Source organism: Anser cygnoides, chromosome 7, assembly GCF_040182565.1.
Source record: "Anser cygnoides isolate HZ-2024a breed goose chromosome 7, Taihu_goose_T2T_genome, whole genome shotgun sequence".
Taxonomy (NCBI): domain Eukaryota; kingdom Metazoa; phylum Chordata; class Aves; order Anseriformes; family Anatidae; genus Anser; species Anser cygnoides.
In genome coordinates, this window is record NC_089879.1 from 13,621,085 (window position 1) to 13,642,127 (window position 21,043).

The 21,043-nt window shown below is 43.1% G+C and overlaps 1 protein-coding gene across 6 annotated transcripts in view; it reads right to left on the reverse strand.

Annotated features, from left to right (window-relative positions):
- The window catches only part of CNNM2 (cyclin and CBS domain divalent metal cation transport mediator 2), a 119,807-nt gene that overhangs the window by 64,048 nt on the left and 34,716 nt on the right, over window positions 1-21,043 (reverse strand). Inside the window, exon 2 of one of the 6 annotated variants that reach the window (XM_067000892.1) lies at window positions 18,349-18,369. The exons of the other annotated variants lie outside the window; for them this stretch is intronic. Within the exon in view, the coding sequence (XP_066856993.1) occupies window positions 18,365-18,369 (5 nt within the window). The 3' untranslated portion in view covers window positions 18,349-18,364. Of the gene's footprint in view, window positions 1-18,348; window positions 18,370-21,043 lie in introns of those variants that run through there. 6 annotated transcript variants of the gene reach the window in all.

Below are 21,043 nucleotides of genomic sequence, written 5' to 3' on the forward strand. Positions count from 1 at the left end.
TTGGGATATTTTCAGTTTTGTTTTGTTAAAAAATGTATTTTTTTTTCCCCTTGCATCAACAGAGATGGTCATACCTCACAGTTCAACTTTTCCATAATCCCAGAGAAGCTCTGAGTCAAGGAATAAGCCTTCCCTGTTCCCAGAGGGCCGGGGACAAGCAGCGCAGTGCTCCCCACAGCCAGGCGGCTCGCAGGAAGCATGGCTCTGGCTACAAAGACTGGAATGTGCAATTCCATGAGCTTTTTGGGAAATGAAGCGGGGGGTAGATGTCAGTCATAGTTAAAATTCCCAAACAGATGAGCTCTACAGGATTACAGTGACTCAAAGCTGGGTTCATACTTGCAACCATTGTAAAAAATGAAGAGGGACAGTCCGGCAATTAGACCAAAGGGCAGGAATCTAGGGATCTGAGCTCTGTTCCTGCTTTACAACTGGTTTATCATCATCCTGGGCAACTGTCCTCTACTCTAGACCCATGCTTTTCCTCCTATTCCATGCAGTGATACCAATTTATCTTAGCACACAGTGAGCAGCATTCACCAAGCTTTTGTGAGAAGTTCCAGGCAACAAGAAAGGCTTTGCTATATCTTCAGAGTACCTAAGTGATTGCAAGCTGATAGCCTATCCAAGTGATATTTGTACTTGGCCAATGAACGTTGTCACACCTAACGTAAAGAAGTTGTCACCTGCATTGCCACTGCATTATTGACTGCTGGGACTCTCCTGAGACAAAGGGTTCTCTTGATGTGGCACAGAAACTAGTCAGAAAAGTTATGTCTGAGGGTCATTAGTAATAGAAGAGGAGAGTAAGCACAACCAGTGTTTCTTTTGCTACTTAAATATGTTAATCTTCTAGATGTATTGATTTCAGGAGAGCCAGCAAGCTCCCCCTCCATGACAAACACACTCATTCCCCTTCTCCCTTTATAAAGGTTTTAAACATACAAGACAAAACACAGGAACATATTCCAATTAACAAGGATATTACTATAGGAAAGGAGTAAAATTAAATCCAAGCAGTATGCCTGACAAATACTATTATTAGCAATGCTCACACACCAAGTCCTTGAAAGGTTCAACTACGTAAGGCACAGAGCAAAGGAGTGAATCACTCAGCACCTCACAGGAGCATAGGGCAGCTTACAACATGGTGCCCACGAGGACCTGCAAACAGGTTAGGGAAAGCTGTATCCCCACCGGAATCACCACTCCTTTTAATCAGCTGAGCACTGTAATAAGATTAGAGATGATTGGGTTGAGTAGTAGGATTAAACCCATCCAATAATCCCCAGAATTTACTATTCACAGCTCAAATGCATTAGCCCTTCAAAGCAGAATGGGCTTCATCCTCCTCCTAAAAGATGCAGCAGTCAGAAGAGGTATGAGATATTTGGTAAAGGAAAGTGATCTCTAACACCGTTAAATGCACACCATTGATTCCTGCCTTCAGAGCATGTCTCAGCTTCACGGCCCAGCTGGGCTGTTTATTAGCAAGCAGCCCCATCCTACCAGGACCCTGCACAGAAAAACAGCGCGTTTCTGCCTCAGACCTATCAAAACGAACCAGACAAGGCTGTTATTGAGAGGGGAAGCTGTCCATACAGGAAAGTAAGGCTATCAGGAACAGCTCACATATTTATTGTGCAATTTTTTTGGCCCGCACATGTTTAAAGATTCCTTACAGGATGAGGGTAAAAAACTGAAAAAAAAAAACAGGCTGGGCATACAGAAAAAAACTTGTTGCAGTCTCTGGAAAGGGGTGATGAGGTACCACCTGAAGTAGCAAGCTGTCCAAAATAATTCTGTGTAACAGCGGGGCAGTAGGTGGGTAAGACAAATACCAAAGCTTGGAGCAGCAGTAGGAAGCAACTGTGTAGATATGTAGAAATATTTTATAAAAACTTGTTTGTGAACTGGGGAACAACTGAGTAGTTACATGGTCAGTGAACCAGCAAAATGTGATGAACCAAAACACCAATGATACACCAAGAACACCTTCGGGCTTTTCTTCTAGCCCTTATAAAATCCCTTCCAGTTACTTCACTAGACTATTTATCCTAAATAGGAGAAGGTTGAGCATCTTTTTGGGATGCCATCCAAGCACATATTTCCTGCAGGCAATAACCTGCTCTCTATCCCCTCTCTTACCAGCCACTTATCAGACTGTGGACTCACTTGCACAGTAAACTGAATTTTCTTCAATTCTCCCATTACAAAAATCCACTGTATTTTCAAAATATCAGAGAGCCTCACACTACCTGGAGCAGAAGAGACATGCAGGATCCCTCAAAATAGCTATTTTAGCTATCTTTATTTTTGTAACTAGATTGGCAGAGAAAAAAAAAATTAAGGCTTCAGATGTACGAAGCTGATTGAAAAATCCTACCCCTTTAATATGATCAAAAAGATATCCAGAGAGAGTCCAATGTACCAGCATTCACCATTGCCCAATTTCCTTCATTTTCTCAGAACGCCGTGCTATGTTTTAGGCCTGAAGAGCCCTGAGAAGGCAGGCTACTAACAGAACAGTTTAAAGCACATTTCCAAGAAACCCTCCCGGTCTGCTGTTAGCCCTTTAATAACAGAGCCTTCCCTTAATGCAATCAGCTTTTATTTGGCTGGTGTATTGAGCGGGTGACCACTGACCTAAGGGTCTTTCTAAGGACATCAACAGAGTATGAAATTTCAGAAACTGGCAGAGCACTTTCCTCTGCTTGAGTCCCCGAGGCTGAACTGAGGCAGTCTGGGGCCATTTTGTGTTCTGAAGATGGAGAAAGCAGGGCTCTAACATAGTTATTGCTGAGATATATCAGTAAATGCAATTAGTGTGCAGGCTTTTTCCCTTAAGTTAAGGGTTTGTCTAAGTGTTAAACGTGCCTCCGACACTGCTCTTACTGAAAGCTCAGACAAAGAGCTCGGAGCAGCAGGAGAACTGCTTCCCGGGCTGGGTCAGTGGGCAGGCCCAGCTCCGCTCCAGCACCACTCACCGACCTCAGGCATTCAGATCTACCAACGTTCTTTTTAGAGCTGCTTTACATAAAGCACTTTGAGCCCTACGAAACACTCGGTGGAAATTCTGCTTCCGTGTTTTCTCTTTCCTCTTGAAAACTCGAGGATGAGCAACTTCCCCAAAGCCTCGGCAGGTGGGATCGCAACCCAGACAGCCTCCAGCTTGGACAAGTTTCTACCGTACCAGTGCCTTAACTTCAGCCTGTAAGGTGCAGACCCAGGACGAAATGATTACATAGCCTTTTCACATTATGGTCATCGGGGCATAATTAGGGACGACGTCTACAGAGAATGAGGTAACTGCCAGGCTGAAGAGTTCAAGTGTCTGCATTAGCACGTCCTCCTGTGGCACACGCTCCTACTCTCCTAACAGGGCAGCAGGCCCGTGGTTATGCTATTCCTCCAGAGGCCAGCCAAGTGCAGCCCTGGGCATAATCACGGAGCCCATCACATCCTGAGAAGGGCACGAAAGCATTCAAACATACATTCTTGCACAAAGCAAGCCCAAGCACCTCTAATGAGGGAGGAATTCAAAACATGACACGTTATCACACTGTACGGTTACAGAGACTGTCACAGGACAGCTACACAACGCCACAGAGAAATGGAAACTGCTAACCCTGAAGTATAAGGTGCTGTTCCTATCAATTATGTATTCCAGGGAGGCTGACAATGGCAGTTGCACTCGGATATTCACCGGATCGAGCCTTAAACACAATGCTCTCCTCTTGACATCCCACACAGCTGCCATTATGTTGACAGCCCTCCAAGCCTTTTCAAGACAATTCTGAACTCACATACCCAAACAAAGGTAAAACATCAGCAGAACACAAGTCCTGGCCTGTCTTTCCAGGCTGTCTTTCCCTGCATGCAAAATCTCAACACCAGGGACCTGTCACTCCAGAGAGCACAGCATCTCCCCTACCAGGGAAAGGGCCAAGACGTGGCACCCAGCATACCTGAGCACAGGAGGATCACAAGCCTGCCAGCCTGGATCTCACAGCTTCAGTAACCCCTCCTGGCCCCTGCATCTGCACTCCGATCAGCAGTATTTGGTCAGACACACTAAGACAACCAGGAGTGAGATTAAAAGAAAGACTTCTCAAATTGCATCTCAGTAACATTTAAAAATTTTCTTTAAACCTAGTCTAAGACCTTACTTACGTTGCTATCTGTGTTGTTTATCTCCTTTATTTCATTCAGACAAAAGTGATTTGTTGTTTGCATGAAAAAAACAAATGGCCCCAGATAAAATAGAGGGCCTTTGACAGCAAGGGTAATTCGTATTTTGCAACTTGGAAACTGCAGCACAGAATCCATGCAACTAATTCCAAGGCCAAGAAGCTTCAAGCAGAGGTTGGAATGGGCTCCTGACTCTCAGCTAACCACCATCACAATACACACGAAGTAATTAGTTGGAAAACTAAGGCACAGTAGATATTAAAAAAAAAAAAAAAATCAACACTCCTTTTCAATCCAGGGGCCCACCTGCACCCAGGCCTTCGTCCCCACAGGCTGCAGGCTGGCTCCAGCAGGGAAGCCAGGCGGGTGCTGCTTCAGTCCCTCTGGGACACTGCAGAGCGCCCAAAACAGGGCACCAGTCACCCTGGGAAGAAGCTGGCTGCTGGCTCATTTTCTGCTCCCCTCCAGAGGGACTCGGCAGATGCAGAACATTCATCTTCGGAGGCTTACAGGACCAGGCCACAAGCCTTAAGGCAACAGGAAGCTGAGGAATTTCTTTCCACCCCTTTCCTTCTGTAACAGTGTTTTTATTTCTCGTTGAGCTCTCCCTCCCTGAAAACTGCAAACTATTCAAACAGAGAAGGGGCTGTGGCTGCAAGCCACGACTTACAACTGATTAATACAGGAGTAAGGGAAAACATTTTGGCCACCAGGTCTCTGTCAGCACGTCTGATGGCAAACTGCAAACTGTCACCAATGGAGCCGGGAAGAAAAGCAAGCAGCCTTCCAAGACAGCACTGCTGTTCTCTCCATTGCTGAAGAGAAGACCATCTGTAGGGAGGACAGGGAGGTACGGAGCTGTGCTGCTCTTCTTCCCAGCAAAATCCAACAAGTGCTGCTGCAGCTCCTGCACGCAGGTTTCTACTTAGGAGTTTGTTACTTATCCTGAGCTTACTCGGCAGAAGGGACGCAGAGCCACAACCCCAGCACAGATCTAGACAGTAAAGCAAAACTGAATTTCCTCCAGAGGGCCACTACATTTACTGGAGAGATTTTTTCCCAAGATGAGCTAGCAATGAGGTCAGATCCTCCCCCCAGAAAGTTAACAAGCTCCAGCAATCCCATAGCCTCCCCCTCAAACAGAGTTCCTCTCTGCAGAGGAGGGGAAGAACTGGACAAGGGACACATTCATCCCAGCCTACTTCTAACCTACTTCTCCAGGAAATGGAATGACCAGAATGAGGAGTTTGGTCACAATCCAATCTATATATATTTTCGTAAAGCTAGTCACCGAAACCAATCTGCTCCAGACATCTTTGAAGCTTGGTATTCTCACTAAAACATCCTGTGTGCAAGACTTGAGGCACAGCGAGGCCACGTTCAGAGGTTAGCTTGGTTATGTGTGTATGACCCTGCACGCATAATGAGGAGAGCACAGACGCATGCCGACACTGAAAGGTAAGCTGTGGTGAGCTGGGAACTGCCTGAAAAACGGTCCCGTGGTCCAACGCTGACTCAGGAACAGCTCAAGAGATAACAGAACTTATCTGGTCCAAAGCAAGTTTTCCCACTGAAACACGACCTAGCTTGTGCAGAGGCCAAGCATCTTCTTTCATTTACACGCATCTGAGACCTCAGTTCTGCTTTCCGTGCCCATGTTGCTCCGACACTAGGAGAAGCTTACATAATGCTTGCAGGCGCTGCCAGAGGATGAAATAACATCCTGACCGCAGAATTACTATAAAGAACACATTCAAAATCCACAGGTAAGGCAAAATCTGCTCAACAGAGGTCAAAGTACCCTGAGATCATCCATACCATTCAGCGACGATGTTAGAGAAGGTAAGCAATAACAGCACAAAGAGCACAGTATACAGGGATTACATTGTGTGCAGACATCCAGACAGAAATAGGCTACTGTTTCTTCAGAATACCCAGATAAAACAGTCAGTGTCAACTTTCACCAGAACAGTATTTCCAGATAGAAGAGGAGATGCAATTTGGGCTGCCCTGACTATATTTACCCTGGGAAAAGAATACACAGCAGAAGAGAAGAGCTTTCTTGGTTTTAAAGCTACCAGCCATCACCCTGGAAATACACAGATGGTGCCAGGAGACAAATACACCTGGTAACACGCACAAGATGGGTCACCCCCTCAAGACGGGAAGCAGAAGATGGTCCTTTTGAGACCCAAACCAACAGCTGAATATTGAACTTGTCAGAATGTAACCCTCACTCTGAAGTGCATCCAAATAACAATGTAAAAACACAGAATCTTGGGGAAAAGAGGCAGCAAGCCCTAAAACAAGGGGAAATCATAGAATGGCTTAGACAGGGATATCACCCACCCTGGTTGCCCAAGGCCTTGTCCGACTCGGAATCACTAGCATCCCCTGCCTGCAGCCAAGAGACAACCCCCTCAATGCTATTTCAGTCATCAATCTGATATGCTGCAAGAAGAATCAATTGGGCACATGCGAAGAGCACGTCTAAAGCAGAACACAGGCTATAGCACAGAGACAATGCAACGTAGGACAGATCTACAAGACCCTGCAGCTTATTTGCCCAAGTACAGAAGTAGAATAACACAAGAAGATTGGATGTGCTAGCTTCAGGCCCAAGGCAGTCATGAAAATATCTGCACTGGGCTCGCCTATATTTTGAGGTTTTAAGATTAGCCCAAAGAAAGTCTGCTCAGCTCTGTCTGTAACTGATGGTATAAAAATAGCCCATCTTCTGTCAAACAATACATAGCTAAACCTTGTGTTTTACTGCCCTCAACTATTGTCTTACGTCCATGATTTATGTGCTTTAAGGCGCAGTAAGTAATGAAGTCCTCCAGGAAGACACTGAAAAGAAATCATGGCTTCACTGAAAAGAAATCATGGCTTATCAGAATAAAGAATTTTTAAATTAAGGCATACGATTAACTAAGACTGATAGTAAAAAGTCTGTAAAAAAAATGGAGGGGGAGAGAAGAGGGAGAAGAAAACAAGCAAAAAGGAATATAAGTACTACCATCTTATCAGAAAAAAGGGTTAATTTAGTAAGTGGGGGAGGCAAGGAACAATTCTGCCAGACATGGCAGAGTAGTCATGTAACTACAGGTGGACTGAATCAATACAGCAATGGGCGCTGCTTGATGAAGATATTGAAGCTACTCAAGTTCAGATACTTGTTTAAAGCACAACTTAAAATTATTTCTAAACATCATCTCCAAACTCCGAGGTAATATAATAGATTAACAAGGCAGTCAACCTGTCCAGTACGGAAGTGTAAAACAGCAGATACTACGTAAGCTGCAGGCTAAGATAGCTCTGTCACTTTGTATTACATCTGAATCCTGCCTTCCTAAATGCTTTCCTAAAGTAGCCGTATTTTTCTGGTGTTTTTAAACAAACTGTTTTGTAATTATGGTTATAGAAACATTTGCAATGCAAAGAATTAAGCTGATCTAACCACAGCATCATCAGGTAAACTGTGCTCTTGCTCTTTAAACAATGTAACAGCCTTCCTACACTCTGAGTTTAGTCTCAGAGACAAAATAAACAACGTTTGTTAAACATCTTAAAGACTTATCATTTTCAGGGGAAATCCCTCACAGGGGGAAAATATGCATCACTAGCAAATAGAAGGGACTAGTCTATTATAAAAATAATCAACAAAAAAAAAAACAACACCCCTTTAATGCCTGCCCCTACCTGAGGTTAGCAATGACAGAGAGAAAACGATCTAAGCAGGCAAACACAATTTCAGTCTTCTCACTGAACTCATCTTTTGAGCATCCTCACCTCCCAGTGCTGTCCAAAATTTCCCTAATTAACTTATTCAATAGCTCTATCATCACTTTTTCCTAATACGTAGCTTGAATCATCGTGAGTGGCATTTTAAGCCTTTTACTGCTTGCCTAAGGAAGATAAATATAGGGACACCCCGTTCCTCTGGCACAGCTATTTCAAGGTGCAGTCTGCTATTTAGAACTTCCTCTGCAGCTTCAGGCTTCCATTATACGCTGTTCCTTATTCTGTCCTGGACAGTGTGTCGCTGTTCTGCACTGTCAAACAACCTTCACGGTACAGCCTATATCAGTGAGAACAGAAAAAAAAAGATTCAAACATGGTAAGAACAATGAACAAGAACCTGACACAAACAGCCTTTTCCTATGGTCAGCTGCTGACTCAGTTTTGCTGGTTCGGTTTCTCCCCGATCATATTCTTTGCTTACACTGTACCATCAGGATGAGCAGTCCAAATGAATAACCACTTCCAGATTCATTATGGCTTCTGCAGGTCTATAAAAGTCAGCGACATGGAAAAAGTAACAAAGAAAGCATTGCTCAGGCTCTTTTCCAGCAGAAAAGGTAAGGAACATGAACCGATAGCAAGGTCAAAAGCATCAAGGGGGAAGTAGTCATGTGCACTGGTGGTGTGATTGAGACTGTCTTGGCATAGTATACTGTCAGTGATAAAGGTAAATACAAGTTAAAAGAGAAGAGGAGGGACTCAAGGAAGAGAAATCAACTGAAGGCTACTAAATACAAGATTGCTGCTTCTGTTTGAGAAAGGCCCAGAGCCACAGGTACCTGGAGGCATAAAGGGTGTACTGGGGGCGTACAGAGCCCTGCACGTGCATGCGTACAGGCCTTCAGCATATTCTTAGGAAGAAGAACAGAAATGCAGAGGTAATTACAGTCACACCTAACCAGGCCTGAGAAACAATCTGAATCATGAAAACAATGAGCACATGTTCTTAAATCAGGCAGGTATTAGACATATGTTTCAAACAGCACCCTTCCTAGAAACAGGTGTGTGAAGCCTTGGAGACAGAACAGTTATTTAAAAGAGGGAAAAAAAACAACTTTGAATTAGTTGAGGGCTCAAAAACCTTTAAACATTAACAGGATACAAACTTATTTGTTGACAGAAGACAAACGTAGACTTCCATCTTAAAAATAACTTTTTAAACAAAAATAATCACAGTTGCAACAGAACAGTTGGACAGAGAGGTTACACAATTACAGCCATTGGAAGCTCAAGGCGAACAAGCAGCAGGAGCAGTTTCACACCAGCAGAGGGTTTTTATCTCACTCACAGCAAGACAACTCTTGGTGCTCCAAGCCCATCAGATGCAAACCACCAACTCCTGATGCAGGGTGCAGCCGTCCTTATTAAAGCAACAACAGCAAAGCTACTTCTGCCCAAGCCACCAGGTTTTCTGCCAGCTGCATTTAATTAACAAGTTGAAAGTGTCTGAAGGCAGGTTTTATTTTCAATGGCAGATGAAGAAGAGGAGAGAGAGGAGGAGGAGATATCCATGATTGAAGAACACAGCCAGAAGCCTGGCATCAATAATTACAACCAGCATGGGACACAACACATCAGGGTGCTCCCACATCATCCAGAGCACAGTGTAAAGAGCAACAGCAGGTCCCCTGAGAGACCATACCCAGCTCAACTTCAGAATCAGAAGCTGTGGCAGCTTCCTCTTGTACAACAGGTGTGACAGCACACTTGCTAACACAATGGTTTGAAGCCCCCAGTAGTAAGGCACACCAAGAATGGTATTAGCTGCAGATGTGCAACACATCTGGCTGGAGCAAAGTTTGAAAAAACAGCTAACAAAACACTGTGCAGGGGTTGAACAGGTCGATAGGGAAATAAAACTGTTATAGAGGCTGCATCCTGCTTCTGAGATCTGTGGCTTTTCCTCCGACCTCATTTCCCATGTAGCATTTATGATGCAAAGGTGTCGAGCCATTACAAAAGCTAAAATCACAGAGGTCTTTCGTGATCAAATACCAAGCAAGCTGGCCAGCAGAACTAAGAGCAAATTCTTCCGTTGCAGTACCAGGACCTCTGCAGGGATGCTGGAAACTTGCAGGGAGTCTGGCAGCAGTTCAGACTTGATATAAGCTACATAAAACAATGCTAGTAAGTATATTAAAAAGGCTAACATACACATTGACAGAATGGCTGTGGGCTATTACACACAACAGCAGCACTGGCTGTTCCCATGCTGCGAGACTTGACACTAAGTCACTAGCACCCATTCTTAAGTTGCCCTCACACCCTGGTTCTTCTCCAGCCCCTCTCCCAGCTCAGGACAGTAGATTTGCAGAAAGTTAACCCAGAAGAGACAGTGAGTAGCTCACTTCAGGTTTAATATCCCAAACTTAGTCATGGAGGGATCACCTGCACAGAAGAGAAAGTGGGACCCCGCAGGGGGAGGGTGGGACTCTGGCAGGACCATCTCACCTTGCCTTACACCTTTGATTTGGTGGGAAACCACGGCCCAAGTCACGGGTTTGGCCTGGCACTGCTCTAGGAGCTCTCAAATGGAACAGCCACACAAGGTCAAAGCAAGAAGCCCAGCACGCTCTTTGCAGCGATGGTCAAGAGCCCAGGGTGTAGGTCTAACCTCTTACTGACACTCCCCAGAACGTATCTGAAATTTAGGGACTTTCCTAGGAAAAGGTGGCGTCCTGGCAAAGCGGGTACCACGCAGGACTTCTGTGTCTACAGAAGTCTGACTAGAGCTCTCCTGTAACTCCAGACCTTGCCCCAGCCTTCCTTGTGGCAGCCCTTAGCCAGCTGGCTCTTCAGCCCTCCCTCATCACCGCTTCCCCACCCCGGCGTAGTACACTCGGAACAGCATTCCCTGGGGCAGTGGGCCTGAACCTCTCACAAAACACTTTGTACATTTGGTCACCGCCTTGAACACTATGTCCAGACTGAAGTATTTTATACGAGCGTTAACACTCATTGCCTTTTAATACTGAGCAGAGTAGGCTACGCATACAAAGCAAGCAGAACTAGTAAATCAAATCTGCCTGCAAGTTTAAGGATTGAGTAAACAGAGCCATATATTTCCACTCACGATTATAGCCCCCAGGTTGACCCACTCTGCCTGGACTACTTGCAGCACTAGCACAAGATCTCCAACATCAAGTTATCCAAAAGGAGCATGTGCTGCTTGTTTTGCTTTTAATTTGAAGCAGATTCGGAATAAATTTTGAAAGAACAGAAGTCACTTGCCTTGATGCTACACAAAACAACAGTGATCCTAAACAAAACAACAGTTTCTTAACAAAGAAATAGAAATGGGTACAAGTTCTACTGGAAGAGACTCCACTGGAATTTGAAGGTGCCGTAGACCAACAAGCAGGTACTGACTGCCATGGGAACGCTGAACCCTGAGGAGTTTGCCACAGCTTTCTGAGAAAGAAGGAAGAAAAGTGTCATAGGAAAGTTACCCTATAATTGAACAAGGAACACGCTGCTGCTTAGAATGGTTGCGAATCGTATATAAGCTCCACTTTTGCATCAGATTTATTATGCTAGCCAATACATCAAAATGTCCATTTATTTTTAATTATCCAGCTATCCTTAATGAGACTTTTCTACTCTGCTTTTCATCATCTGCCCTTGGTATCTGGGCCAGCACATGTGTAAGTATGCAACAGAGTTTTAAGCATCTCGCTTGCCCTGGGATTCTGATTAGTTTCGTGAAACAGACTTCCCTGCTGTGCAAGAAAAGCCTAAAGTCTGTGCTAAGTAATGTGGTCCCCAATTCAAAGTTACTGAGTTCAGATGAGGGTTGTTGCAATGCAGACATAAAAATCCAAGTCACCTACATTAGAGACTACTCAAACCGGTGGTTTAATGGAGTACTTGCATCATTATTCACATCATGCATGTGGATTGCTTCAGAACAAGCTCATTTTAAGCACCAGAAAAACAATTTTCATCTAAAATATTCAGAAAGGGAAACCGTGCTTAAATGTATTTTGTATTTTGTTTTTCGTAGCAGGCAATAACAAAAAGCTACAGCATGACTTACTGGTTGAACAAATTTCTTCTGTTAAGAAGGAATAACCAAGATCATCCTAGTTAACAGCATCCTAAACAGCAGTCCACACCCATGCATCCTACTATCTCTCTCTCTTATTTGGAAACATAATTTCTCATTAGCACAATGGATAAAGGCCTCTCTCTAAATATTAGAGAGAAAAAAAAGTTGCACAACAAAAACATAACAAGAGCCCAAAGTCCTGCCCACTGCAGGTTTTCAAACATGTTAAGACAATGTAGTACTGTAAAAAGAGTTTTGTGCAAACATGCATTCTGACTTGTATTGATATTAATGGCAGTTACGACACAGCATCTAACGTAGAAAACATATCTTGGCAATTTGCGTCCTAGAATTCTTTTGTCTTCCGCAAAAGAAAATAGAATCAGTGTTCAATAAAGCAAAGTAAAAATATTTTGAAGTATTTTTCCAATTAAGAAAGACAATGCTTTTCTGCATTCAAACAGGCAGTCGGACGCCTTCAGCAGGTGAATACTGAGCCATGTCACATTTAGGCAACTGTAATAGTTACTTCAGAGGGGACAAAGTTTAAAGATTAAATTACTCTGAATTCACTTAAGGACAACTGACTTCCATACATCTGCGTTCTATTTTCAATTCTTAAACCAATGCGTATGTTCTGTTTAATGATGTATGAGCAGAAGGCTCCAGGAGTCCTGCAGTTCACCTAAATGCACTCTAGGTTTCACATAAAAAGAGTTTTTAGTTTTGAGCTCCAGAATATTGTGACTGGGAAAAAAACTCAATGTTCATTAGTTTAATGACGTTCTGGAGCCAAATATACTGTCAGCTGTTATGTAATCTTCCCTTTTGATTTCCCAAGGCAAGATGACATGTGCAGCCTGCCAAAGACAAACTTTCATATTACTTAACAGCTGGAATAATGCATATGACATGGATTGAAGGCAAAAGAGTAAATTAGCTTTCAAATGAAAAATAATAATGGAATAAAAGTTAACAATGGTCTCTGCCCAGCAGGGAAGTGTTGAGTTCTCCATGCTGAGTCACCACAGAAAAGGTCAACAAGCAGAGCCCCCTCTCAACCAACTGAGCACCAAGGCATTCTTGCCTTAATTACATGTGAACCGAATGAAGTCGAACAAATCTTTATAAATGAGACCTCAACTCTTCTACAAAAAACGGAAACAGCGAACTTGGTGCAAAACCAGCCTCTAGCAGTTGAACATTATGCGTCTTCATCTAGAAACATCCAGGACTGTTGGGGCATGTTTGTGGCGTTCATTCACAGTGATGTTTGGTTGCACGTATGGGGACTTTCAAACCCCTGGCAGATCAGTGTGATACTTTCAAAGCCCTCTTGTCTAGCTCTGCAGACTGCTCCTGTGTGCTGTTTTGTTGGGGGATGTGTCCTACGACACATTCACACTGAAAAACATGAACATTGCCTCAAGCCATCGAATCAAGTATATGCCTCAAGACATCACATCAAGTATATCCAAATTTATTGCAAAACAAATTAGAGAATGACAGGATGCAAAACTCTGTCAGCACATAAAAAATCAACTTTTGAAATCAATTAGAAGCTGTCAGGCTCACTTGGCCAAGCTAGACAATACTACGAAAGATTATGAATGTTGACAAGAGGTACATTTCCAGGGATTTCAGTTCTTAACTTTTAAATATTTCGCTGTTCTTAACCAAGTCATCCTCATAAAGTTGCAGACCTCCAAAGAACAATTGAGAAGGACCTGTGCACTTACCATGGCAGTGATGTACTACCACTTCTGTGGGTTTTTGTGGTTACTCCGTCGTTACTGAACTCGGGTACCACTATTAACAGGAAGCATTGTGCAGATTGGTCTCCCAGGTTGTTGGTGACTTCAGATTAAAGTGAATAAACCCACTTAATTCTGGATGTAATTTTTTCAGAACACTGGAGACTCATTAACCAGTAGTGCAGTAATGAACATTTGCGCCGTAACTTGTCGCCTAGGCAACAAGGGACCGTATTTATCAAGCGTGAAATTAGCATTAGAAAGTAGCTCCTATGGAAATTAAGCAGAAGCTATTGTAGCACTGTAGCTTCTCACCAAAATTTGAACTGCTGTGAGCCCTCCCCTTGAAAAGGCAATTACTGGGGTGAGGGGGGAAATCTTTCCTCCATTGCAGAGGTGAGTCAGCAGTAGTTCCCATTAAAGTCCTTACATTCAGTCATGTAAATTCAGTAGGAGAAATTAATTACTAATTCTGTAAGAACTCACCGTAATTTAAACAGTAAGAGTGGGTCAAACTGAAGGCCTGGAGTGGAAGGGCAGGAAGGGACTCAGCTTCTGTATATTAGGACAATATTTTATTCGTTTTATCTTCTTAATTTTTCTCAGACACCTATTCCTACCTGAAGTTCAACATCTACCTTGCTTGAAGGTTTATCTGCAGCTATTCTAGCAAGAGGATTAAGTGTTCCAACTAAAGAGATGGCAACTCTCTTAGCTCTTTTCCAACAGCAAAGGCCTGCACACAACAGCCATTTCTCCATTAAAATACAAGAAATAGCTGAACTTGCCCTGCTGACAAATTTCATGGCCCATCTGTGGCCCATCTCCAAAAGACTCAGTGAAAGCCTAAAGCCGCATCACCTGTAAAGTGACAGACCCCACATTCTCTCAACTTCATCCCATTATTTTCATTGTCCCTGCAAAGTCAATGCCATAATACAAGACACAGAGAGCTCCATCTCCTTGTGAGCACTGCACAGAGTGCCCCAGCTTCTAACTTTTTCCCCCATTTTGCCCCTTCAACTTTTCCTAAGCACACTTGGTTTCAACAAACACTCAGTGCCTTCCACGATCCTGGATGACTCTGGGTCCTGTCCAAACGGCTGAACTACTTGTCTGTTTGGATTTGTACTGCTGCCTGCCCAACGTGAAAAGCAGACTTCAGAAAATGTAATGGGGTCACTTAAAAGTTAAAAAAAAAAAAGTCAGTAGCATCTAAACCCAATTGGCAGAAGAGTTAATTTTGCTAAGCCAGAGCTGCTAATTAGGCCTGATGAGATTAAAGAGCAAGATTCATCAGAACATAGCAGCCCCAGTGGGAAAGCTATGCCCCATAAGCATCTTCTCATTTTTAACCTGCTTGCAAAAAAAATAAAATTAAAAAGAAATCAAAAGCCCCATGCACCCAAAGATACAAAACCCCCAAGAAGACAGCACACAGGATCAGTCTACAGAGCTAGACAAGATGGCTTTCAAAATATCACACTGATCGGCCAGGGATTTGAAAACCCCATACATACAACCAGACATCATTGTTAATGAACGCCACACACACCCCAACAGTCCTAGATGTTTCTAGATGAAGACACCTAACATTAAATTGCACCCCCTCCCCTTCTCCTTTCCTAGGACAGATATCATGGCTACGTCTCTCTCCCTACAGCTAGAGATCAGAATGATATGAACTGGTAGGAGGAAGAATCTCACTTTTCTCTACCAGGTCTGAATTGCAGTAGCAGATAAATATCTGGATTAAATGTCCTTAGGAATGCTATTTTAGGTTTCAGGAAGACTTATTATCCTAAGGTGAACAAAAAATGCAACCTACAACAGTGCTGAAGTTCAGGTAAAAGAGCTTGCTTGTTTTACAAACAGGCAAGAAGTCTCTAAGAGAGACTCCTTGTATATAGGCCAAAAGTAAGACTGGCTTTAAGTCACACTAAACATTCGTAGAACCACAGAATGGCTCGCGTTGGAAGAGACCTTAAAGGTCATCTAGTTCCAACCCCCCTGCCACAGGCAGGGAATTCGTGTTTCTTGCGAAAAAAAAGTATGATCATATAGATAGCCACGCAAATGAAATACTGTCCCAGATGTGGCCCCAAGGGTCAGAGAGGTGAGAAAGTTATGATGCACGTCACACAGAAAGATTTATGGTATCCTCAGGAACGGTGACACAAGCAATAAGCTACAAGCAAGGTAGGTGCACGTTCATAGCTCATTAACTACGCCGCGGTAGCTGCCTGCATGGAAACTCTTAGCTAGTAGTACGCGAGGCAGCTAGCTCCACTTGTACCGAAGGGTCAAGCCCTGCTGCAATGAGCATGTTATTTATGCGTGGCGTTAGCTGCCTGTGTAGGCCTGCCACGTAGAAACAAAAGCCAACGTTGCTTTTAGTGAAGCAGCTCCGGGTAGCAAATATCGTAACATAAGCAAGACCAAAGTTTTCATCCGGTTCCGCAACCATTTGGCATCAGTGAGAGGTGTGCCAGATATTCCTTTCGAAAGGAGGCAGCAGCAAAATGAACACCTTTCCTACAGACTTTCTTGTTTAAGGAAATGCCAAGAAATGGAGCAGTCACAGGCAAGATAATTGTCCACAGATGGCAAGCACAGAGGAGGACACAAGAAACAACACGGTAGACTTCAGTCAGAAAGGAGAATGATGATTATGGCAGGTTAAAGATGCACCTGAGAGGACAGAAGTAGCTTTTACTGCTCCAACCAGCGGTAAGAGCAAATGCAGGTTCAAATGCGTGTTGTAGGCTAGCCACTGGCTAGAGGATGAAACCAAGGTTTTGACTTCAAGACCTACATGGCTTTAAACCATCGTCCTGGAGATCATTTCTATTGGGATACCACTCATTTCCACCTTGCTGTTAGGGAACAAGCTGAGCTGAAACCTGCCAGTGAATTCACCCTTCAGCACCATCATTTTCATTTCCAGTCTGTAGCCATTGAAAGTCTTGCTGCCTGTCACAGCCTTAATGCTGAATTCATGTCAGACATGAAATATTTTCCAAGTGAAGCAATCCCTTATAATCACATTCCAACATCCTGTATGCAACATAGCAATTAGAGCTATACACGGCAACGTTTGACCTCGTTCACGTTGTGGAGGGAGAAAAATAAAACACTTTGAAATTCTAACTGTACTTCCCTTCCAGTAAGTACTGAAAGCCTGAGTACAACCTCCCTGACAGCTAACTGAAGGAGGATCCGCCTTACAACGAACACAGCAGTGGCACAGACATACTATGTAACAGCCAATTTACAAGCCAAGAAAGTAAAGACAGGATGCGTGGGACTAGGTGGTCTCTTCAGCACAATGCTCATCAGTTCTGGACACCCAGGTCTAAGTTTGTCAGCAACATTAGAAGCAAGCAAAGACCTTTTCAATCTTTTGATAGCCAAGACTAATATCTGGTCAGCAGCCCAAGGAAATAAAAACATGTAAACCAGGACACTGCTACTTTTTATAAGCCTAAGAGAGCTCAAGAACTGGACAAGTGATGCTATATATAAACTTTACAGTATGAAGTCAAGGTCACCCATGAGGGTATTACGGTTTCATCTCACTGAGCAAATTCTCCATCTAAAAAGAAACAGATTAGTCCAGATGGGTACCAGAGGGGCAAACAGACAGCCGACAGAGAAATAAGCTGTCTCTTTGTTGTAATATTTCGAGGAGCTTTAAAAGCTCTAATTCACAATCTCTTCTTGAAATATCACATTGAGAGCTTGGTTTAACCAGACATACGTACATACTCCTTCGCAAGTTCATAGGTCAAATACTTTTTGGACAGGTGTTGTATGCTTTTGTCCAGAAGGCTATTGGAAAGGCAGCCACCAGCCAACACAAGTCAGACATCACCTCCATACAGATGGCAATGGTTGAACAAGGTTACAGAACTTCAGAAAAAACAGAAGTGAAGCTTATAATTTCATTCAGTTTCAGCAACAACCATGCCTGTGAGGACCACCAAGAATAAGAACAAATGAAGACAAGGAGCACTCCAAGAACATTCTGCCAAGATTCGCTCCACAGGGCTGACATCTTAATTTTTCTTTCTTTTTAATGGCAGTAGTGTTTTACAACCTTTTTTCACGTGACCCAGCCAGAGTAGTTATACATAAGCTTCACAACAGAAATACTTCTTAGCTACTGTACTGAAATGGCTCGATTTGATTCTGAGATCTAAACGAGAATCTCAGTAACTGACAAAAAGACACTGGTAAAACCCAACAAGTATTAAAACAGATTTCAGTTTTGATGCATTTCTTCCTCTTCAACAGTGTCACACTGAAATCAATACACTCATTACAGAAAACAATAAAAATCAGCTTGGGCTCCATCACACTGGGAAGAACCATTAATCTAACCGCCTGTGATCAAGAATGGCAGCAGTAAGCTTATCTTTATTTTCAGGAAACATTAACTTATTATGAAACAAATCTCAGCTTAACTTAAAATCCTAGTTGGCTATCTATACCTAGATTAGATAGGGCAGATACCTTTCATCATCAACAACTCTCCATCAGTTTCCTTCCGGGTCCATGCACCCCGTCACACTATTTATAAAAAAAAAAAAAAAAAATCAGACCCATTTCAAACAGCCATTCCAAAAAAAATTGCATTTGCTTCAGTTATGAGATATCTGAAGCAGCAATGCTGCTGGAAAGAGGGTGTTGAGGGACAGGAATAAGTGCTAGAAGCAGAGCCATGTTCCCAATATCAGGTAATCACTCTCCTTATTTAGGTCAGGGGAATCATCTCAGTCACATATTGTCAGCTTGCTATTTTTGTCTAGACTAGCTTTCACACTGAGCAAAGAGACTATGCTTCTGTGCTTCCTGGTTATTTGTTATTTATTTATCCAAATAATCTTTACAAAGACACTGATGCCAATTCCAACACTTAAAACCTTACACTGGTCAGACCATCTGTTTCTTAACTTGGAAAGGGAGGAGAGAAAACTATGGATAAAAGCACCTTCCCCCATCCTTTTATATAATCCAAAGCAGACAAAAATGCTGAGGCCTTAACCTTGCAATGAAAAAAAAATGTATTTATTTTGCTGCATTTATCATACAGCTTCTGTTTCCTCCTACGTGCTACTATAAAGCACATTTAAAGCAAGGAAATTAGCGATAATGAAAATACCTCAAGAATTTGCCCAAGAAAATTACTTTTCAAAAGCCAACTTACCACTTCTATGAAATTATTTTCTTTTGTTTGTTTGTTTTGTGGTTAAACAGGTATTGGGAAAGCTCTAAGTAAAAAACAGGAGAAGAGCAAGTGGAGGGGAAGAAGGAACCTGCTGGGAAAAACAAGCAAGCCTAACGACAGGGGAAGGTTTGGAGGGACACAAGACAACCGCTGCCTGGCGCAAACTGAGTTTCTGATGGCCTGCACACAAAGCAGGGTCTAAGAGGAAGATGCCCCTCTTCTCGTTATGAAAGGACAGCTAGCAAAGCGTAACAGCACCTTCCCAAAACAGCAGCTCCTTCTGTCACAGACATCAACAATCCAACACACATTAAACAGGTTTTGCTTTCTCACAGCTCGTGACCAGAGAATTACGAAGTTACCTGTTTCAGGCTGGGGCCCCACCTTGCCCTTCTTGTTGATAAATCCAGTGGTCAAGAGCTATCCATCCCACAGGGTCACAGCCCATTTCTGCAGCAGAAATCCAAACTTCCCACCACCTCCACCGGGCCTCTGACCTGAGGCCGTGCTATCCATCCTGCTGAATTTCAACAGCCACAAGAGGCTGTTAAGAGCCTCCCAAAATTGCTGGTAATATTGAGGATCCTGTTTCTTTGAGTTGTTAGCAAGCTCTTCCCACACAGAAGAGTGAAAACTAAGCTCAACTGGGTTAAAAGGAAGATTTGCTATCAACTATGATAGGAAGAGAATTTCATTTTGTTTCTTAGTCTGGTACTGCTGCTCTCAAAAAAGAAATATAATCAGGAAAAACTGTTCTCTCTAAACTGCCTCTCCCCATCCCTGAAAATGGGAACCAAGTAAATTCAAAGCATGTTTATAAGAAGATCTTGGAAGGGCGGCCTTTTGAAAATTGGGCTCTGAAGCCTTGCTTCCACCTGTTCAAACACCCTATTTAAAGCAGACCACTTACAAAGCGAACGACTGGACCCGTTCTCCTCCAGTTTCACAGACTGCAAGGCAGGAACTCAATAGCATCTAGGAGGTTAAAAACATGTTTTCCATACACTTCTCTGCAACAACAATGAGGGCAGTGCAGAGCTAACCCAGAGCTGAACAGCAAAACAGTCATATCTGCAAACGTGCACATTCTTGGCTATAGCTGTTTACAGGTTTGTGATTCATAATTAATACCCCCAATGAAAACAACTACTCGTGTCCGAAAGCCCTAAAGCCACACCGAGCTAATTACTAATAAAAGCCCTACAGTCTCCGTTAAGCTGTGGGAATGTAACCGGGCACAGCAAATAGTGCCACAGCAAGCAAAGTTTCAGCACTCTGGGAACTCTTTGATAAAAACCATCTAGTTTCCCTCTTCCCCTTTCCTTCCTCCACAAAAATAAAATACCTTGTTCCCTAACACGACACACGAGAAGGAATATGAAGAGACAACCCAAGCAGGAATAACAAAAACTGAAAACACCCAGCAAAAAATTGAAGGCAGAACTAGAGAGCGTCAGTGCAATCACAACCTGCACTCAGGCTCAGGAAGGAAGGATGAAGGACTGTGTGTAGTTGACGTATTTTTTTTTGGTAGCAAAGAGGCCTTCCTGGTAGCAAAGCAGCATAACACAGACCTCCAGACATGCTTTTCCTCAGCTTCTCTTGCACTCTCCAAGTTTCTCACAATGCAAGCAAATAGCACAGTAAGTTACCTAACTGGACCCCCAGTTTAAAAAAAAAAAAAAAAGTAGCAATGTGGCTCTTAAATCAATAGCAAGGAAGCTAGAACTTAGTTTCATTACTTAAGACTTTTTGTTACAGATCTCAAAGCTAGAAATCATATTTACCAGGTGGATGGAGCAGGTTTACCTGCTGCCTGCGCACTAGGGAAATGTAACCCTCCCCAGCTTTGACTGGGATTGAATAGTCAGCCAAACAGCTCTTTTCTTGCTGGAAGCTCAACACTTATAACTGAAAATGCAGTTTGGTTTCTAAGAATCAGTGTGGATAAGAGTTTCAACTCAATGTTTGCAGAGATTAATATCTTTATGTGACTGGGCAGTCAATCTACACAGA